Consider the following 19,882-nt stretch of genomic DNA (forward strand, 5'->3'; position numbering starts at 1 on the left):
CAGTAAATTAACAGAAAGAAATTGAGACTACTAGTTTAAGAGAAGCCCCCAAACTGGTGTCTGTAGCAGACATATTTTAAATCTACTGAAACTTTTAGTGAAGAGGTTACACATCTACTCAAAGGGTGGTTGTATCAGGGACAAAACTGAAGGTCATATGATTTGGCTTGTAAATGATACACAGTTCTTCATCCATCTCTTTTACTGTAGATTTGTTTGTTAGAATATTAATAGGATTCCTTTCTCCTGTTGCTGCAAGAAACTGTTGCTAACGTTGCTCTTACTAACACCTAACACAGTTCTCTCTGTCTTACACCGAAACTTTGCCATAGGGAGTGCACTGGATTTAACATCAACTTGCCTCAGGAATCAGGCTGTTGTGAGTGAGTTTGAGTTGTATTTGTAAAATCTAAGTATGACATGCTTTTTTGACACTCAGAGTCTTCTCTGTCATCAACTTATTAGTCTTCTCCTACACCTTTGGCACTTCTTCTCATTGTGAAGTTAATAGTAATCTCCACTGAAATGAGCACTTCATAGACTGACTCTCTTTGCTGTACAGCTTTACCTGGAAAAAGATTCCATGATAGTCAGCAGAATTAATTCTCTGAATGAATAATGAGACAGTTTCCAGAAATAATCCTTCATTATACAGTAGGGGGGAGAGTACATTGGATTGCAATAGAGGAAAGAGGTAAAGGTAGGATTTGAGCTGAGCTTGTGAGTTGTGCTTGCGTAGCTCGCTTGGTAAGAGCATGTGCTACAAAAGGCAGAGGTATAGGTTTGAGCCAAGCTGTAGTACACATGTTTAATACCTCAGGAAGTTTCTCAACAAGGTAGATCTGCAGACTGGCTGTATTACTTTGGAAGCATAATTCACCATGGTATTGACTTATCCATCCCCATGTCTTTGGGTCATCTTTTGTAACAATCGTTCTTTGGTGGAAGGCCAAGTGTTGCACAAGTTCAAATGCTAACCAGAGAATTTTATGCCTTGTCAGTATCAAGGCCCAAGACACAGTAAGTGAGCACTAACAAGAAAAATGATTCATGTAATGGAATTCTTTGTCCCCTTTATGTTCATTAATGTCCTAGTGTCTCATATATCCAGCAGAGAAATTTGTCCCAGACTCCCTTCTCTGCCTGTAAGTTTAGGGAAGGAGGTGCAGTTTCCTCTGTCCTAGGGAAAATAGTAACTGAGGAAAATGAACTATTAGATACAGCAGCTAAGGAAATGTTCATAAGACACATTGTGTTGTCTCGTATATCTTCACATTTCTGTTGATACATTGATCTAGCACAGACTACAGTGCCTAAGTCTGTACTTTGAGATTAATATAACGATCTACATTTGAGACCCCAAGCATAAGTAATCTGACATCATTCTTAGCTGAAGATAAATTCGTTATTGTGGTCAGAGGTCAAAGTTCCAAGCATTAAAAGTCGAGATCTGAAGTTGACCCAAGTGAAATGGTAAAAGAACAAGTAGAATAATGTTTTGAGTAGGACATAACTATTGTGCCCCATGGCAGCACTATATTTTCCTTATTGTATTTAGTTCATAGGTAGCTTCAACAGTTCAACAGTTGGTCATTTTCAACCATTGCATATAATATAAGGATAAGTATCCATCTTATTAGCATGCATAAGAACCCTATAACAGCTGACATACCTAGCGTATTGTCCAAACATAACAGTGCAATATATTTCCTTCATGACTCATCTCTGATGCACATAGTGAGACAGTTTGGTAAGTTCACTGACTCAAAGCATTTATTGCTTTACTGTATTTTTTGTATGGTTGTGCTTGGGCTGTCATCAATAATAATAATAATAATAATAAGACTAACAAAAATACTGAAAACAGAATTGACAGCAAGACCGAGCGAGGTGGCGCAGTGGTTAGACACTGGACTCGCATTCGGAAGGACGACGGTTCTATCCCGCGTCCGGTCATCCTGATTTAGGTTTTCCGTGATTTGCCTAAATCAATCCAGGCAAATGCCGGGATGGTTCCTCTGAAAAGGCACGGCCGACTTCCTTCCCCATCCTTCCCTAATCCGATGAGACCGATGACCACGCTGTCTGGTCTCCTTCCCCAAACCAACCAACCAACCAACTGACAGCAAGAAACAAGACAAAAGCTATAAATACTTATGCTATACCAATATTGACCTACTCATTTGGAATAGTGAAATGGAGTAACACAGACCTAGAAGCACTCAGTACACTTACACGATCACAATGCCACAAATATAGAATACATCACATACATTCAGCAACAGGAAGATTCACATTAAGCAGAAAGGAAGGGGATTTATCGATATAAAAAACCTACATTTTGGACAGGTAGACAATTTAAGAAAATTCTTTCTAGAACGAGCAGAAACTAGCAAAATACACAAAGCAATCACTCATATAAATACATCGGCTACACCACTGCAATTTCATAACCACTCCTACAACCCTGTAGATCACATAACATCAACAGATACGAAGAAAGTAAATTGGAAAAAGAAAACACTACATGGCAAGCACCCGTATCATCTAACACAGCCACACATCGATCAAGACACATCCAACACATGGCTAACAAAAGGCAATATATACAGTGAGATGGAAGGATTCATGGTTGCAATACGGGATCAAACAATAAACACCAGATATTACAGCAAGCACATTATTAAAGATCCCAACACTACAACAGATAAATGCAGACTTTGCAAACAACAAATAGAAACAGTAGATCACATAACAAGCGGATGTACAATACTAGCAAATACAGAATACCCCAGAAGACATGACAATGTAGCAAAAATAATACATCAACAACTTGCCATACAATATAAACTAATAAAACAACATGTTCCCACATACAAGTATGCACCACTAAATGTACTGGAGAATGATGAATACAAATTATACAGGAACAGAACCATTATAACAGATAAAACAACACCACATAACAAACCTGATATCATACTCACCAATAAAAGGAAGAAATCAACACAACTAATCGAAATATCCATACCCAATACAACAAATATACAGAAGAAAACAGGAGAAAAAATTGAAAAATACATCCAACTGGCTGAGGAAGTCAAGGACATGTGGCATCAGGATAAAGTTGACATTATACCAATTATACTATCAACTACAGGAGTCATACCACACAATATCCACCAGTACATCAACGCAATACAGCTACATCCAAACTTATATATACAACTACAGAAATCTGTAATTATTGATACATGTTCAATTACCCGAAAGTTCCTAAATGCAATGTAACATATACCTTACAGTTAAAAGGACGTGACGCTTGATCAAGGTCCGCGTCACTTTCCATTTTTAACCAGACATAACGTCTGAGAAAGGAAAATAGTAACAATAATAATAATACTTATATTCTTCTTGCAACTGGTTGTTGTGAAGTCTAAAGTCAATAAAACAGAGACAATAAATTATCTCAGCTTTGTAAGTAATTACGTCTTATTTATAATGAAATAAGGATTTAAGAGAGATTCAAGATTTTCAGCCGCATTAGTGAGACACTTCATTGTTCTCTTAAAAATAAATTAAGAAAGAAGAAAAAACTTGCAGTTTTATCAACAGTATTATGTTAACAATATCGTTAAAAGGAAGGTTGCTGCTCACCATATAGTGGAGATGCTGAGTCGCAGATAGGCACAACAAAAAGACTGCTGCAAATAATGGCTTTCGACCAGTAAGGCTTTTGTCAGAATTAGACGGTAAACACACACATACACACTCATGCACATGCAAATGCAACTCCGCTATGTGGTGAGTAGCAACTTTCCTTTTCACAATATTGTTACATTCCAGCCTGGATTTTCCATTGTGTTTATGTTAACACTGATAGTAGCAGTCAGGTAGGAACATTATCTATAAAATATGTGAAGTGTTTACAGTTTGTATTTGACCTTCACACAGATTTGGGGGGGGGGGGGGGGGCGGACAGATATAAAAACAAATTACTACGGAATTGAAAAATATCTGCAATTACTTCATGGATTAAAGGACACAGGACATGTAGTTGTGGCTATTAGAGTCTTCGGCATTGAAAATATGGAGAAACTTGTAACTCTTCTAGTGTCAGCTTTTTGTTGTTCGCTGAAGCAATAGTGTTTCCCATGCGAATGGAAAGTGGCACAGGTCATTCTGACCATGAGAAGGCTCTCAAAACTGATGCAGAGAACTTCAGGCTTTACTCATCGACTTCAATTTGTTGTATTATGGAACATATATTATGCTGAAGCCTGATGACTATTCTGGAGGCTAAACTACTCATACGTAAAAATCAACATTGTTTCTGCAACCACTGAATGTGCGGAATGATACTGTTTCACACCATTGCCTAGTAAATATGTACATTCCAATTATCCAGATATGCAGTTAGATTGAAGAGTTTCTAGCAAACAGAAATCTGTATAAAATTTATAATGGAGAGGCAATGTCAGAAGCAAAGATAGTTTCTGGCATACCTCAAGGTAGTGTGATAGGATTTCTTCAATTCATGGTACATGCAGGGTTTTTTAAAAAGTGTCCATATTCTTTACAGATATTTTAGCCTGTTGCCTCGTATTGCACTTTAGTAGCCTTTGTCACATTTTTTCAGGTTTGTAGAGAAGGCAAAATCTGTAACAACAAAGGTCACATACTTCACTGAAATGGGCAAATGCGAGCTGATGGAGAATGCGCCAGATCCTGACTTCACTGTGTCATTTTATAATGGTATTCCATTTAAGTTTTATTTACTTTTTGCTTTACTATAATTTTTGTTATTGTTTATGCTTTTCCTGTTCTTCTTTTTATTCTTATTATTAATTTATTGTCTTTTGTGTGTTCAAAATGTGTAATTATTGCTTTGTGTGTTCTTTGCAGTCTAATTGTTGTTGTGTTAGTGTTATTGTTGACGTAATAGAGCTCTTGTGCCTTTAGAATCTTCTGTATCAATATGAGTAAACAATATCCTTTCGGCTTTTGAGCAGTTTAGTTAAAATTCTGAAGCTTTAGACAGCCCTCACTGCCGTTGTCTTCAGGAATTAAAACATTAACAGCAACCAGTGGCAAAGTGTCCTCCTTATACACTCAAAACAGCAGAATTCAGAATCTTCCAAACGTGGGTCTAACTTATACTTGCGTGGTAAGGTGAGTCTAGCGCACACACCGCAAATCCAGACTTTCTTGTTACCTCTGGGAGTGTAAGAGCTCAGCTTCTCCTCAAAATTGCTGTTCTCACCAACTTATCACAAAACGTTGTTCATTGTTTTTGACTGGTGTTCAAAGAGCACCCTCATGCTCTCCTGAATGTCTACACTTAACCACTTTTAAAATTTCTGTGTTGTACTCAAATATCAGCTGCCTCTTTTATAGTTAAATTTCAACAAGTTATTGAATGGACCAAATTCTCATCTTTCCAGTAGCATTTTGTGGCCTTTCTTTACACACTACTCTGCCACAATCTACCTGTCTGTCTCTCTCTGTTTTGTATGTCACTCAGATTCAGCACGAAGTCTAGAATTTGTGAAACTGGGACTGATTTGTTACACATAAATACATTTGCAAGACTTACTGCACACTGTGTACTATAAGTCCTACATTGTCTTCAACTGACTTCACTGTGTCATTTTATAACAGTTTTCCATGTGCTGCCTGTTTCATGTTTCCATGCATGCATAAATGAACTCTGATGCTTCTTGCATGTTGTCAGTACTTGTAATGTCATAAGACAATTGTGGTTGCAGCTATTGACGACTTCAGCTCAACTACCGTGGATTAAAAACAAAGATGACTTTATTCTGATAGAGTTGTTGAGCTCATGTTAAACTTTTCCTGTAACATTACTTCTTCCCTTACATCATCCTTTTATCTAAAGCTGCATTATGTTATTGAAAACTATTTGGCGTCTTCTACAGTTAGTGCTGATACGGGTTTAAGAACAGGTAAAATAACGTTATTCTCATCTGTATCACAGACCTAAAAACCAAAATAAAATGTGACAAAAAACAAAGTCACATGATAATTTCATTTTAAATGCTGTTGATACAAATTCAGTTGTGGAATTTTTACATATAGTGCATTTCCACAGTGAAAGTGTTAATTTTAGTTAAAGAATTTCTTGTGTTTATTTATTGTATGGTGAATTTAGGGACCAGTGTCAGATGTCAATGAACGCAATACACTTATGACTTACAGGCTGAAAACGAGAGAGAAGCTCACATGGCATGTACAAGGCACTGTTTTGAAGCTGTTAGAGGAGACTGTGATAATCATATGGATATACAGTGAAAACCCTCTTTTACAATTTCTATGGCACTTTAAGAAGTTGTGTTAGTTGCAGAAAAATATAAATTAAACTAAACTCCATCCAAACTCGTCGGAAGGCCCAGGGGTATTGACTGACCAGTGCATCATCCTCAGCCGATAGGCATCACTGGATGAGGGTACGAAGAGTCCTGTGGTCAACACGCCGGTCTCCCATCCATTGTCAGCTATTGTGACTGGAACCTCTGCTTCTCGATAATGTAGTTCCTCGATTGGCCTCATGAGGGCTGAGTACCCTGCTTGCCAACTGCGCTCGGCAGGCCCAAAGAGTTACCTGTCCAAGTGCTAGCCAAGCCCAACAGTGCTTACTTTTGGTGATCAGGTGCGAACCAGTGTTATCACTGTGGCAAGCCCATTAGTGCAGAAAAATGTAAACGGTGGGAAATTACTTGCTAAACACTTACTTCAAGAAACAGCAATGAAAAGCTTTCCTTGGCTCACAGGTTGATTTTAACACCACATTGCTTTATTGGGAGGTGGGGACTCCTATTGGAGGTGATATCCCATTGCTTTTCTCTGATCTTCAAATTGACTTGTTCCAATAGTTATGGGAAAACTCACAGTTTAATGAGGCTTCCGAATCCCGATGCGCCTCAACATTTTTCACATTATCAAACATTGTCAGATATGAAAAAGTGTTAAGTGACAGATAAAAACCCTATGACTGACCTGGGGTACAACACGAGACCTTTGAATCTGTAGTCTGGCATTTTACCACTCAGCCACCAAGTGTCAAAAAACATCACAACCCATTTTATTTACTGTACTGAGTTTTATTTGAAAACCTTGGTCTTAAAAAATTTTGTCATTTCATAATCATGTTGATAACTCCTTCAATACTACCAAAAAGGCGAGAATTGTTTTTGTTTTCATTTCTTCTAGTGAAGCTTTTAATCTGATCTTCTAGTTCATACATACATTTAAAAGTTCTGATGCCTACATCCCCAGCGGACATATACAGGGTGTACATAAAGTCCAGGGACACTTTCAATTATTTATTGCACAAGAACCAAACATTGTACAGATATCATACATATGTCATTTTGAAGAGAAACCCTGAAAGCTTTTTCATGTACACCGCCACAGCATAGTTTGGTAATTTGCCGATAGCACTAGTCGCAAACATGGCGCGTTCATGTGGGAAGCGAGCTTTCTGTGTGTTGGAGTTTGACAAAAACAAGTGTGCTTCAGCTGTTAAATGGATATTTAGAACCAAGTATAGTAAGAAGCCACAAACAAGGAAGGCCATTTACCACTGACAACAAATTCGTTACATCAGGTTGCATGTACCCGGCAAAGAGAAGCGGATGTCCCAGCGTGAGTGAAGTGAATGTGGAGGGCATATGAGAGACATTCATAAGGAGTCCAAAGAAATCGGTGCATCATGCATCCCGTGACTTTTTTCTGTGGGGACACATTAAAGATCTGGTGTTGTACCGCCTCTACCACATGATGTAGCAGAGCTCTGGGAGAGAATACAGGAAGCGACTGGCACAGTTGACGATGCCATGTTGGGATGGGTATGGCAAGAATTCAATTACGGTATTGATGTTTGCCGGGTCACTCATGGTACGCATATTGAATGTTTCTAAAAAAAACTTTCAGTTTCTCTTCAAAATGTAATATGTATGACATCTGTGCAATGTTTAGTTCTTGTGCAGTAAATAATTGGAAGTATCCCCAGACTTAATATACATCCTGTATTTCTTTATTGTATTCGCTGCTGCGTTTACATCCACAATGCAAGACCCGGCTCTGTCATCATTATTATGACTATCACTGCTCTCACTTCTTCTGTTGTATTTTCCTGAGTTTGAGAATCCATGATGTCTTTCACAGACACGCAGTCTATGGTGAAAGTATTGTCATCAACATGCAGGAAATATTGCCCTAGATACTCCCAACTGCAACTTTTTCCACAGTGGAGTTGACACTATCACCATTATCATTCCCAGATCTGGTAGAACAACTCTTCCTTCATCTGTTTGGAGAATTCCAGTTTTTGTAAAGTAGTTTGGGATGGTGGACTCTTTCCTCTTCTTCTACATTTTTGCTGTATAATGCAGAACTTTCAGAATTGATACTTTAGGGAAGGCCATGCCTTTTCCTGTCTCCATCAGATATAATGCCTTATCCACAGTGGATTTCATGTTCAATTTTTTGAAAACATGGGTAATACCAACATTCAGCTATACCTTGCACCTCTCCTGTGCACAGCAGGAATTCCAAATGCAAATTTCATAAATATATCTTTTGATGATTTACAGGGCAACAGTCTACAAATAGGAGAATTTTCTTTTTATAGGCTCCCATGTTTGTATCAAGACTATGCAACTGTATTTTCAAAAAGTTCTGAAGTCATCCATGCTTTGTTTTTGGGAGGCATTGTTTTCACACATTTAAAACTGATGTAAATAGCAGAAAATGTTGATTGTGTGAGTATAAAAGTAGGGTTATAGTGTAGTCTCACATTCTGGTAAAAGGCTTCATATTGATGTTGGTTACCTTTTCTTATAGTGTTCCCCAACCCAGCACATGAGCTCCCTTGGAGGTGTTCGAACTTATATAATCCAAACTGGTGTGATTCTTGAATTTTACATTACTATACAAGTGCCTTTCCTAAGGGTCATCAGGCATGTGCTCTCTAGTGTTTGGCATATATTTGCACCATGTAGGTGGTGTCATTCCAAACAAAACCTGCTCATCACCACTTACACGCAACTCCCAGCGTTGACGGAAAGTATCGGTTGGTTTCCTGTTAGAAGCAAAATTATTTTTAAATCAGGCTTTTAGGTGCCCATTCGATAGAGCACTCCGAGTCTAGTGCATTACCCATTTTATCGATATGTATTAACTGGAACAGTAAAAGATGAATAATTATCAGTATTTCACCAGCAACTGAGTAGCGTGCTTCTGCGTGGTGGTTGCAATCAGTGTGGGCCAGGGCAGTGCTTTCACTGCTGGAGTACTTCTTATTCCTCATGTTTTACCCCTGTTAATACGTATCAGTGAAACAAATATTGCACTAGACTAGTTTGGGACCTCTCTGTTGAATAGCCACATAAAATTCCATTTTAAAACTCATTTTGTTTGTAACAGGAAACAAACCAGTGCTTTTCATTGCCACCAGCCCGCATGAAAGAAATGATGAGCAGTATTTGTTTAGGCTGACTCCAGTTGCACATTGCAAAAGCAGAATTGCAAATGTCTGCTGAAACACCGAAGAAAATGTGCATGATGATTTTTTAGGAAGACACCCTTCAAAATGGTAGCTTATTACTATTCTTATGGTTATCAGTAGAAGGTGTGATCCTAATCACACATAATCTTACTTTCTTCCCAAGGAATATGATATTTAGTTGATTAGCTGCTAGACAGTTATTTAGATTTAAGTGTGTGCATTTCACCTAAATAACTGTTTAGCAGCCAAAGAACTTAGTGCCACATTTGGTGGGAAGAGTGTACAGCACAACTTCCATCCTAAATACCTCAGTGTTGTCCTAAAGCATTCCCCAACTTAACAGTGAACACCTTCATTAAGATAGTCACAAATAAAAACAAGAAACAACACCGCTGGAAACTTTCTAGGACAGCATGGGAGAATTTAAGCAAAAACATTTTGCACAACAACAACAACAGCTACAGCATATTTGAACCTAGAAATATTGTGATTTTTGTTGGTACAAAAATGCACATGTTAAAAATTTTTGTGTACAACTGATGAAACCATGATGATCATAACTGGTACATTAAAAACTGCTCCTTCACCATGATTTCCTGCACTTAGCAATATTCTACTATCTGAGCTAAGATCCGAACATCCAGGCTTCCAAGAATGGAATAAATTACATTACCCTGATTGACAACAATACCTCCCTTATGGGCATAAACAACCTAACATACCATCGGTAGAAGTCCCTGGAATCAACTTGGGAAAATACACTCCTGGAAATTGAAATAAGAACACTGTGAATTCATTGTCCCAGGAAGGGGAAACTTTATTGACACATTCCTGGGGTCAGATACATCACATGATCACACTGACAGAACCACAGGCACATAGACACAGGCAACAGAGCATGCACAATGTCGGCACTAGTACAGTGTATACCCGCCTTTCGCAGCAATGCAGGCTGCTATTCTCCCATGGAGACGATCGTAGAGATGCTGGATGTAGTCCTGTGGAACGGCTTGCCATGCCATTTCCACCTGGCGCCTCAGTTGGACCAGCATTCGTGCTGGACGTGCAGACCGCGTGAGACGACGCTTCATCCAGTCCCAAACATGCTCAATGGGGGACAGATCCGGAGATCTTGCTGGCCAGGGTAGTTGACTTACACCTTCTAGAGCACGTTGGGTGGCACGGGATACATGCGGACGTGCATTGTCCTGTTGGAACAGCAAGTTCCCTTGCCGGTCTAGGAATGGTAGAACGATGGGCTCGATGACGGTTTGGATGTACCGTGCACTATTCAGTGTCCCCTCGACGATCACCAGTGGTGTACGGCCAGTGTAGGAGATCGCTCCCCACACCATGATGCCGGGTGTTGGCCCTGTGTGCCTCGGTCGTATGCAGTCCTGATTGTGGCGCTCACCTGCACGGCGCCAAACACGCATACGACCATCATTGGCACCAAGGCAGAAGCGACTCTCATCGCTGAAGACGACACGTCTCCATTCGTCCCTCCATTCACGCCTGTCGCGACACCACTGGAGGCGGGCTGCACGATGTTGGGGCGTGAGCGGAAGACAGCCTAACGGTGTGCGGGACCGTAGCCCAGCTTCATGGAGACGGTTGCGAATGGTCCTCGCCGATACCCCAGGAGCAACAGTGTCCCTAATTTGCTGGGAAGTGGCGGTCCGGTCCCCTACGGCACTGCGTAGGATCCTACGGTCTTGGCGTGTATCCGTGCGTCGCTGCGGTCCGGTCCCAGGTCGCCGGGCACGTGCACCTTCCGCCGACCACTGGCGACAACATCGATGTACTGTGGAGACCTCACACCCCACGTGTTGAGCAATTCGGCGGTACGTCCACCCGGCCTCCCGCATGCCCACTATACGCCCTCGCTCAAAGTCCGTCAACTGCACATACGGTTCACGTCCATGCTGTCGCGGCATGCTACCAGTGTTAAAGACTGCGATGGAGCTCCGTATGCCACGGCAAACTGGCTGACACTGACGGCGGCGGCGCACAAATGCTGCGCAGCTAGCGCCATTCGACGGCCAACACCGCGGTTCCTGGTGTGTCCGCTGTGCCGTGCGTCTGATCATTGCTTGTACAGCCCTCTCGCAGTGTCCGGAGCAAGTATGGTGGGTCTGACACACCGGTGTCAATGTGTTCTTTTTTCCATTTCCAGGAGTGTATCATAGGGTCAAACTTTGATATTAGTGAAGAATGGAAGAGGACACGGACAAAAAGTATCAACTACATCTACATCTACATTTATACTCTGCAAGCCACCTCATGTTGTGTGGCGGAGAGTACTTCGTGTGCCACTATTACTTCCCCTCTTTCGTGTTCCAGTCCCGTACGGTTCATCAGAAGGATGACTGCTGTTAAGCCTTCATATAGACATGAATCTCTCTGATTTTATCTTCATTGCATTTTCAAGAGATACAAGTAGGCAGAAGCAATATATTGGTTGACTCTTCTAGGAACATGTGTTCTTGGAATTTTATCAGTAGCCTGCACCATAATGCAGAATGCCTCTCTTGCAGCATCTGCCACTGGAGTTGACTGAGTATGTCCGTGGCACTTGTACACATACTAAATGAAACTGTAATGAAACACACTGCTCTTTGGATCTTCTCTGTTCCCTCTATCAATCCTATCTGGTACAAATTCCAGACTGATGAGCAATATTCGAGTATTGGTCGAAGCAGTGTTTTATGAGCTACTTCCATTGTTGTTGAACTACATTTCTGGAAGATTCTCCCAGTTAATCTCAGTCTGGCATCTGCCTTACTTCCAATTAAGTTTATGTGGTCATTCCACTTCATATTTCTCCATACACATACTCCTAGATATTTTATGGAAATAACTGCTCCCAGTGATTGCTCTGCAATCATGAAATCATAAAATAAAGGGTTTTTCTGTCTATGTATTAGCATTACATTACTTTTTTATGTTGAGTGTCAGTTGCCACTCCCTGCACCAAATGTCTATCCTCTGCAGATCTTCCTGCATTTCACTACAATTTTCTACTGTTGTGACTTCTCTGTATGCTACAGTATCATCAACAAAAAGCTTCATGGAACTTCCTGTGTTGTATAATAGGTCAATTATATGAGTTGTTAAAAAGTAATGGTCCTGTGATAATTCCTTGGTGCAGTAACAGGCTGTGTCCTGTTTGCTAGAAACTTGTCAGTTAAATCACACATTTGGTCAGATATTCCATATGCTCATATTTGGTTCACTAAGCAGCATAGCAGAACTGTACCGAACACTTTCTGGAAGTCAAGGAACACGGCATCTCTCTGGGTGCTTCCTGGATCTCGTGATGAACAGAATGAGCTGGGTTTCACATGATGGTTGTTTTCAGAATCAATGTTGATTCTTAGAGAGGAAATTTTTGGCCCTCAGAAATGTCACTATGCATACATAATATGCGTTCCAAACAGACTGAAGTCAGAGAAATAGTCGTATGTTTTGTGCATCTGTTTGATGAGCCTTCTTGAAACAGGAATGACCTGTGCCTTTTTTCAGTCATTAGTAATACTTTGTTCCTCTAGATCCTGTGATACACTGTAGGTGAAAGAGAGGCAGCTTCTTTCGCACACTCTGCGTAGAATCAGACTGGTATCCCATTGGGTCCAGTAACCTTTCCTCTTTTGAGCGATCTCATTTGTTTTACTAACCCTTGGTCTCTTATTTCATTATCTGTCATTTTTTTATTCACACGGCAATTTAAAGGAGGAACACCAGTGCAACTTTCCTGTGTGAGACAGTTTTAGAAAAAGACGTTTAGTATTTCTGCGTTTTCTGTGTCATCCTCTGTTTCAACATCACAATGAGCCTAGACAGATGGCTATGACCCATTTACAGATTTAACAAAAGACCAAAACTTCACTTCTTAAGATATTCTGCCAAGCCAGTGGATAGAATTTTAATTTCAAATTCATTGAAACTTCATGCTTAACCCTCCTTACACTAATTTTGGTATCATTTAGTTTGGCTATGTTTAAATTTCCAGTGGTGCCCTTTTTTTTCGTTGTGTAGCAGCTACCAACATGGTTGTCAAACTACAGTGGTTCTTTTACATCTCGCACAATACTGCTCAGCACATACCTGTCTAAAGTATATTGTATAATGCTCTTGAACTTCGACCATTGATGCTCACCCACTAAGAGAATGCAGATCCCACACAAGAACTTCTGGAAATGAATCTTCTTACGAGCATTTAGATAAGGCTGAAAGAATAAAAACAGGCTATGTGAAGTGCAACTCCATGAAGTGTGGGGTATATCAGTTTCTGTGGTGCATGACTGTGGGGAATCTGAGCAAGTTGTAGACCATGTAGTGCAAGAGTGCCTAGCAAGGAACTATCAAGGACCTATGAGAGGCATGACCAATCAGCCATTTCTGCCATTACCTTGTTAATACTAGGATTGACTGAAAAGTAATGCCTCCACCTTCGTAACTCTTCAATAGTTGGCAGCATTGGTATGTGGCAGGTACTGGCTTATTCCGTAGCCTCTTCTCTACAGCTCCAGTTGGTGGGAAGCGTTAGCATGAACAGTTGTGTTGTTACAGTGTAAAGTATGGAACCTTGCGCAGGCTGGCGGTCAATGCGATTTAAGCAACGTTCAGTCATTGAATTCCTGATAGCAGAAGATGTCACCCCAAAGGAGATTCATCAGAGAATGAAAGCAGTTTATGGTGATTGTGTTGATGTGAGTACTGTGTGTCGTTGGGTGAGTAAGTTTAAAGATGTTGAGGCAGGAACATCTGACCTGCATGACAAACAAAGAGTTGGATGTCCTGTGACATCAACCACCGAGTTTCACAAGCAAAATGTTGACGGATTGATTCAGGACAATCATTGTACCACACAGAGAGAAATTGCAAGCACAATCGGCATTTCACAAGAACATGTGGGTCACATTGTTGCTTTGCTTGGCTATCAGAAGGTTTTTGCACGATGGGTACCCCAGATGCTGATTCCTGAAATGAAAGCGCACAGACTTGAAATTTGCCGGGAACTCCTCTCGCATTACGAGAATGAAGATGATGCCTTTCTTCTTCAGAAAACTTTGTTCATTGTTGGCAGAAATGTATCCAATTGGCTGGTGGTTATGTGGAAAAGTGAATATTGGAAATTAGATAGCACATTCTAAGGTTTATTTCTGCATTTCATTTATTAAAATATTCCCATCCAAACCCAATTAACAAAGATGGAGGCATTACTTTTCATTCAACCCTCATAGAAAACTGCATAATTTCCAGAAATATAAGTTATATTTTTATGATTTTTCATTCGTATATTTTCAGAATTTTGTGACGATGCCATAAATAAATCACCTACACAGAAAAGAAAAATCCCAGTTAAACTATTATGAAATATGCCTCATTTTGTATATAATGTGATATGGCACAATTTCCAGAAAATGATCTTTATTATTTATGCTAATGCCATTTATCATTAATGTTGTTATTTATATTTCCAGTACTTCACTGCAGTTATTTTCTTTTTTTCTTTATATTTCTTTACATTCTTTATATTTTTGAGTTAATTGTAAATTCATTGTTGTAAATATAAATTTCAATATGATTGTATCTTGGTCTTTATGTTAACTTGAAGGTGGAAAGATAAAGAAGAATAGTAAGGAAGTTAAAGTGATGAACTCTGAAGGTGTCCTCACTGTTCTTAACAAAGAAGGCCAGGAAAGTGGACTGAGTCCCGGATCACGTTTGTTGTGGGATCATTATGTCCAGGTACTCTAGTTTGTTCTTACATAGAATTTTAAGCTTTGCCTCTGTTTGTGCATATCACATAGTAGTGACCATGAGAAAGAATTGAGTTCTATATCAAGTCTGGTATAAAAAGGAATTAACTGACTACTTTGGAAATAGTCAAACTACCAAGTTAAGAAATCATCACTTGTCCATCAAATTGAAGGGTCTGGAGAAGAAAGTGCTAAACCCCAAGAGTATATTTTGAGTTATTGCATGTTATGTGTCTGGATAAATTCAAAGACAATAACACAAATACTATAAGATGAAACAAGTTACATAGTAGATAGCATTCTCTAGCAGTACATGTGGAACTATTTGTTACCAGTGTGTGGTGAATTTGGAAACATGATGTGATCAGACTAACCCATACTAAATTGAAGGTTAGCATTTTCTTCCGCCAGCTGCATCAAAGTAATCAGTTACAAAATATAATTAATTTTACATGTGTTATAAAATGTTTAATATGCAGATGATGGTCTAATATGATACGACTGTACATGGATTTTAAAATTAATATGAGGGTGGTTCAAAAAGTAAGGAAACAAAGCCTCTGTGAGAAAAGGTTTGTTTTGTAAATCAAAGAGATACACTAAGTTATTAAGGCCCTGACACATATTACTTTTCCACGTAATAACTGTGATTGTCTATGTATTTGTTCCATCAGTAAATCAGTTTGCTGAAACCAGCATAGAAGAAATCAGGGTCCGGGTGTAGGAGACTTTTAATAATAGACACGTTATTGTTGACTTCAGTTCTGAAGTGGTGACCAGGAAGGTGCTTGGTTTATGGTCCAAGCTTTACAGATGGTGATCCAGTACAGTCTACTGGAATTGTTGGACCAAATCATGCGTAACCAAGATCATATGTGGTCGGGTATTGTTATGTAACACTACAATATCTGTTGAAAGCAATGCTGGTCATTTCCTTCAAATTACCCTGTCCAACCGTTTCTGCATGGCACTGTAACTAGCAGCATTCACTGTCATTGTGTTTGAGGAAACCAACCAGCAGTTCCTCCACCGTGTCCCAAAAGACAGTGCCCATTTCAGGTACAATTGTTTTGAACTGATTAAGGTGGGAAGAGGGGGATCGCATGACATTTAATATTTTCTTTTTTGTTATGTGTCAGATGATGTGCCCATTTTTCATCCCCTGTGACAATACAGTGCAGGAATGGAACACTGCGCACCTTATACCGCATTCAGTGCTAGAAAGGCAACACCATTCACTTGACTTTTTTGCCATCTGAGAGTTACCATGGTACACAACAAGAACCCATCTTCTGGCAGTCCATTGCATTGTGCACGATATTCACTACACTGCCACTGGAGATATTGAGCTTGTGTGCAGGCTGCCTGACACAAATGTGGTCATCACCTTGAATCAAGCCGTTAACACTGTACGCCTTATGATGTGAGGTAGACATGTTTGTCTACTGTGACCTTTGCTTGTCTCACACTGGAGTTCTGTGTTTATCTAATTTCAGACAGCAAAACCACACCTGTTTTTGTGACATGACTATGCAAATTTCCACCAGTTGACTGTGAACTACTGCTGGGAACCTTTCCTTTAAATGTAAAATACCGTATTACACTTTGCATTTCAGTCACCAACTTTGTGCCAATGCATCCATCTTGACGCTGTATACAAAAGTGCAACAGCGCAACTACCTCCATCTATAAGCTGCATTTGAATGTTTTGATTGTCTACTTAGACATGGCATTTAATTTACATGGGGTATTAATACACACACGAGAGCTCTTGTTACCTTATTTATTGGATCACCCACTTACACCTATGTGTTCTCAGAACTGTTGACATGTTTTATCATACATTCCTTTCAGATACTGTGGAATTTGTGCTGAACAAATTATCTCAATAACTATGTTTATTAGTGTAAGGATAAAAAGGACTACACTATCCATTTTGGGTGTTATAAAAGTGGTTTCTGTATGGCTGAGACCATTAAACGTTCTGAATCTTATTTTGCCCTATTTACTATTTTGTGTATTTGATATGTTTCTTTTAAATGAAATAGGAGAAATTATTTTGATTTATGCTCTCATTCCCATGGTATCCTTACAAAGTTTGTAATATTCCTCATCAGACTGTGATGGGCATAAATCATTCTTTTATGAAACACATGCACTGATTGTTCACTGATAATATAACTGCGATCTTTAATGCTTTCCTGTGTGCTTAAAATTCTCAGTGTATGAGTGAGGCCACTCAAAATGTTTCAGAACTTTCACTTGCTTCTTTGGTGATTTTGGAACTCTTTTTCACTTCTGTCTTGTCCCCCCCTCCCCGAAAACACATCAGAGCTTACAAAGATTCATTTCATTAGCATTCTAATGCAGTTGAAATTGTGGTGGAGGCATGAAACATTGTATTATTAATCTAGGAACCAAGAACAAGATAATAGTTTCTGAAAAAGCACATTCTCAGTACAGATATAAACATGTAAGTTCTTCACCTATGTTATTAAAAAAACACCCTTGTTCCACCTGCTATCTATGGTGCTTACAAAATTACACCATTTCATTGAAAAAATCTTTAACATGCACCAAACAAAAATTCATGGCAAACCTTATGTTTCATTCTAAACTGTTTGAATTCCATGGAATTCCTCACTTAATGTTGAAGTATCATAATAGTTAAATAAATGATAAGCAGTTCATCATGAAGCTGATGAATCAGGCTATGAGGTGTGAGACAAATATAGTTTGTTTAAAATCATTTGAGAAAGGTTACAGAGAATTGTCTTTTGTGCACGCAGTTTAGCGAGCCAGCTGACTGCCATGTTAAGTATTACACACTTTTGAGAGGTTTGGCATGCTAGCCAGCCATTTGCAATCTTTGCTAGCCATCAGTCAAATATGCCACCTAGCAAACTTACAGCAAACCTTACTCCATGTTATATGGACCTTATCAAGGTGAGGGGGCTGTAGCCTTCAGCAGCTGCATGCATCTGTAAGCTGCAATGGTTTACCATTGGTTGTTGTGATGTTTGTGGAACACTACAAATTATTTTTTTTTTTTTTTTACTGGTATGTTCTTGATGAACTTTTAGTGCCCTCTTTTTCTTTGCTCTCAAACATCTTGCTTCTTAAATATGTTATTATTTGATAGATCTGTATATGAAATAAACAATTTTCTGATGTAGTTAATTGTTATCTCTTTCATGTAAACTTTGTTCCTGCATGAATAAAATTATATGTTTTCTTATATACTGAAATGAATTATACATTTTCAGTGCTATGCACACTGCAGGCTGGTGGAGGAAACACTTGAAAAAATCTGCAAGAACTCAAAGCAAAGTTGTTTTCCAGTAACTATTGGACGAAAACCAAATACTGGAGGGGCACGTGCCTTTCAAACTAAGGAAAATGTGGCCCAGTTGCCGATTGTAAGTAGATACCATTGTATGCAGCTTTGAAATATTTTTATGTATATTTGACAGTCATCCAAAACTCTAGCATAAAATTTTTATGCTGTATGAGAGGCACAGTCATTCAGAATTGCTGCTTATTTCAGTATTCAGCCCATCGTAACGTCAGTCTTACAGAACTGTTAACTTGTTTGGTAGACTAAAAAGGAGAACAAAATTATAAGTCATTTCATAGTCAAGACCTTCAGAAGTTTGTTAGTGTTAGGAATGATCTCAGGGAAATTAAAACATTGTACTTTGTTTGTCTCAGTGTATATTCACTCTAATAAATAATACTGGATTTGTGAACAAGAACAAAGTGTACACATCCAGGGAAATTCAGGAAAAACCTGGAATTTTTTTTTATTCCAGGAATTTTTCATTGTTTTAGTTTTGAACTAAATTTTTGCAGTTTTGACCAGTAAGAACTGATACTCTAAAAGCGAATTTTACTTTAGCCACATACTGCAGCAATAAAAAATAAACGAGAGAAAAGTACTAATAGCAAACTTATGTTACTAGAAAATGCACATATTGTGACAACAAAACACAGTGCAGCCACAAGTGTCTGCTGACAGCAAAATATTTCAAAGGCTTAGGACAAAGAACATGCGTATGCAATACTTCATAACAACAAACTGCTTTTGGTGAGCATGGCATCACAACTGTTTAAATTAGGTTCATTTGAGCAGTAGCCAGCGGTCTTATGTGTATGCACAGAGCTGAAGTCGCATGTGAGCAGCATCTTCTCCCCTTCTCCCTACTTGAAGTGTGGCTGTTAGAAGTGGAAGCAGTAGCTGCAAGCAGCCAGATTTTTTCTGGCCTGCCCAAATGCCAGATTCGCACATGCACAGAGCAGTCAGAGCTGTAGTGGGGAGTTACAGAAGACTGAAATATGCTATTAGTTTCAGTTTTACAATTTTATTATATTTCCACATTACTGGCTATTAAGCATTAATCACTTTGCAGAACAATGAAGGTATTTTTGTTGGTTTGCCAAAGAAATTTGGCTTGTGTTAATCTTTTTTGCAGGGGCTACATGTATATTACCTGTGTGTGTGGGGGGGGGGGGGGGGGGGTCATGCATATGTAAATATCTTTTTTAATTTTTTAAAGTGTTTCAATCACTACTATTAGCTAGGTTCAAC

General features: G+C 39.1%; 1 protein-coding gene across 1 annotated transcript in view; it reads left to right on the forward strand.

The window, feature by feature from the left end:
• Nucleotides 1-19,882, forward strand: part of LOC124605393 (serine/threonine-protein kinase PLK4) — a 234,523-nt gene that overhangs the window by 193,316 nt on the left and 21,325 nt on the right. The window contains exons 11-13 of the mRNA XM_047137037.1: nt 4,640-4,755; nt 15,150-15,283; nt 18,561-18,713. Of these exons, the coding sequence (XP_046992993.1) occupies nt 4,640-4,755; nt 15,150-15,283; nt 18,561-18,713 (403 nt within the window). The remainder of the gene's footprint in view (nt 1-4,639; nt 4,756-15,149; nt 15,284-18,560; nt 18,714-19,882) is intronic.

The sequence above is a fragment of the Schistocerca americana genome, chromosome 3 (assembly GCF_021461395.2).
Source record: "Schistocerca americana isolate TAMUIC-IGC-003095 chromosome 3, iqSchAmer2.1, whole genome shotgun sequence".
Classification (NCBI taxonomy): domain Eukaryota; kingdom Metazoa; phylum Arthropoda; class Insecta; order Orthoptera; family Acrididae; genus Schistocerca; species Schistocerca americana.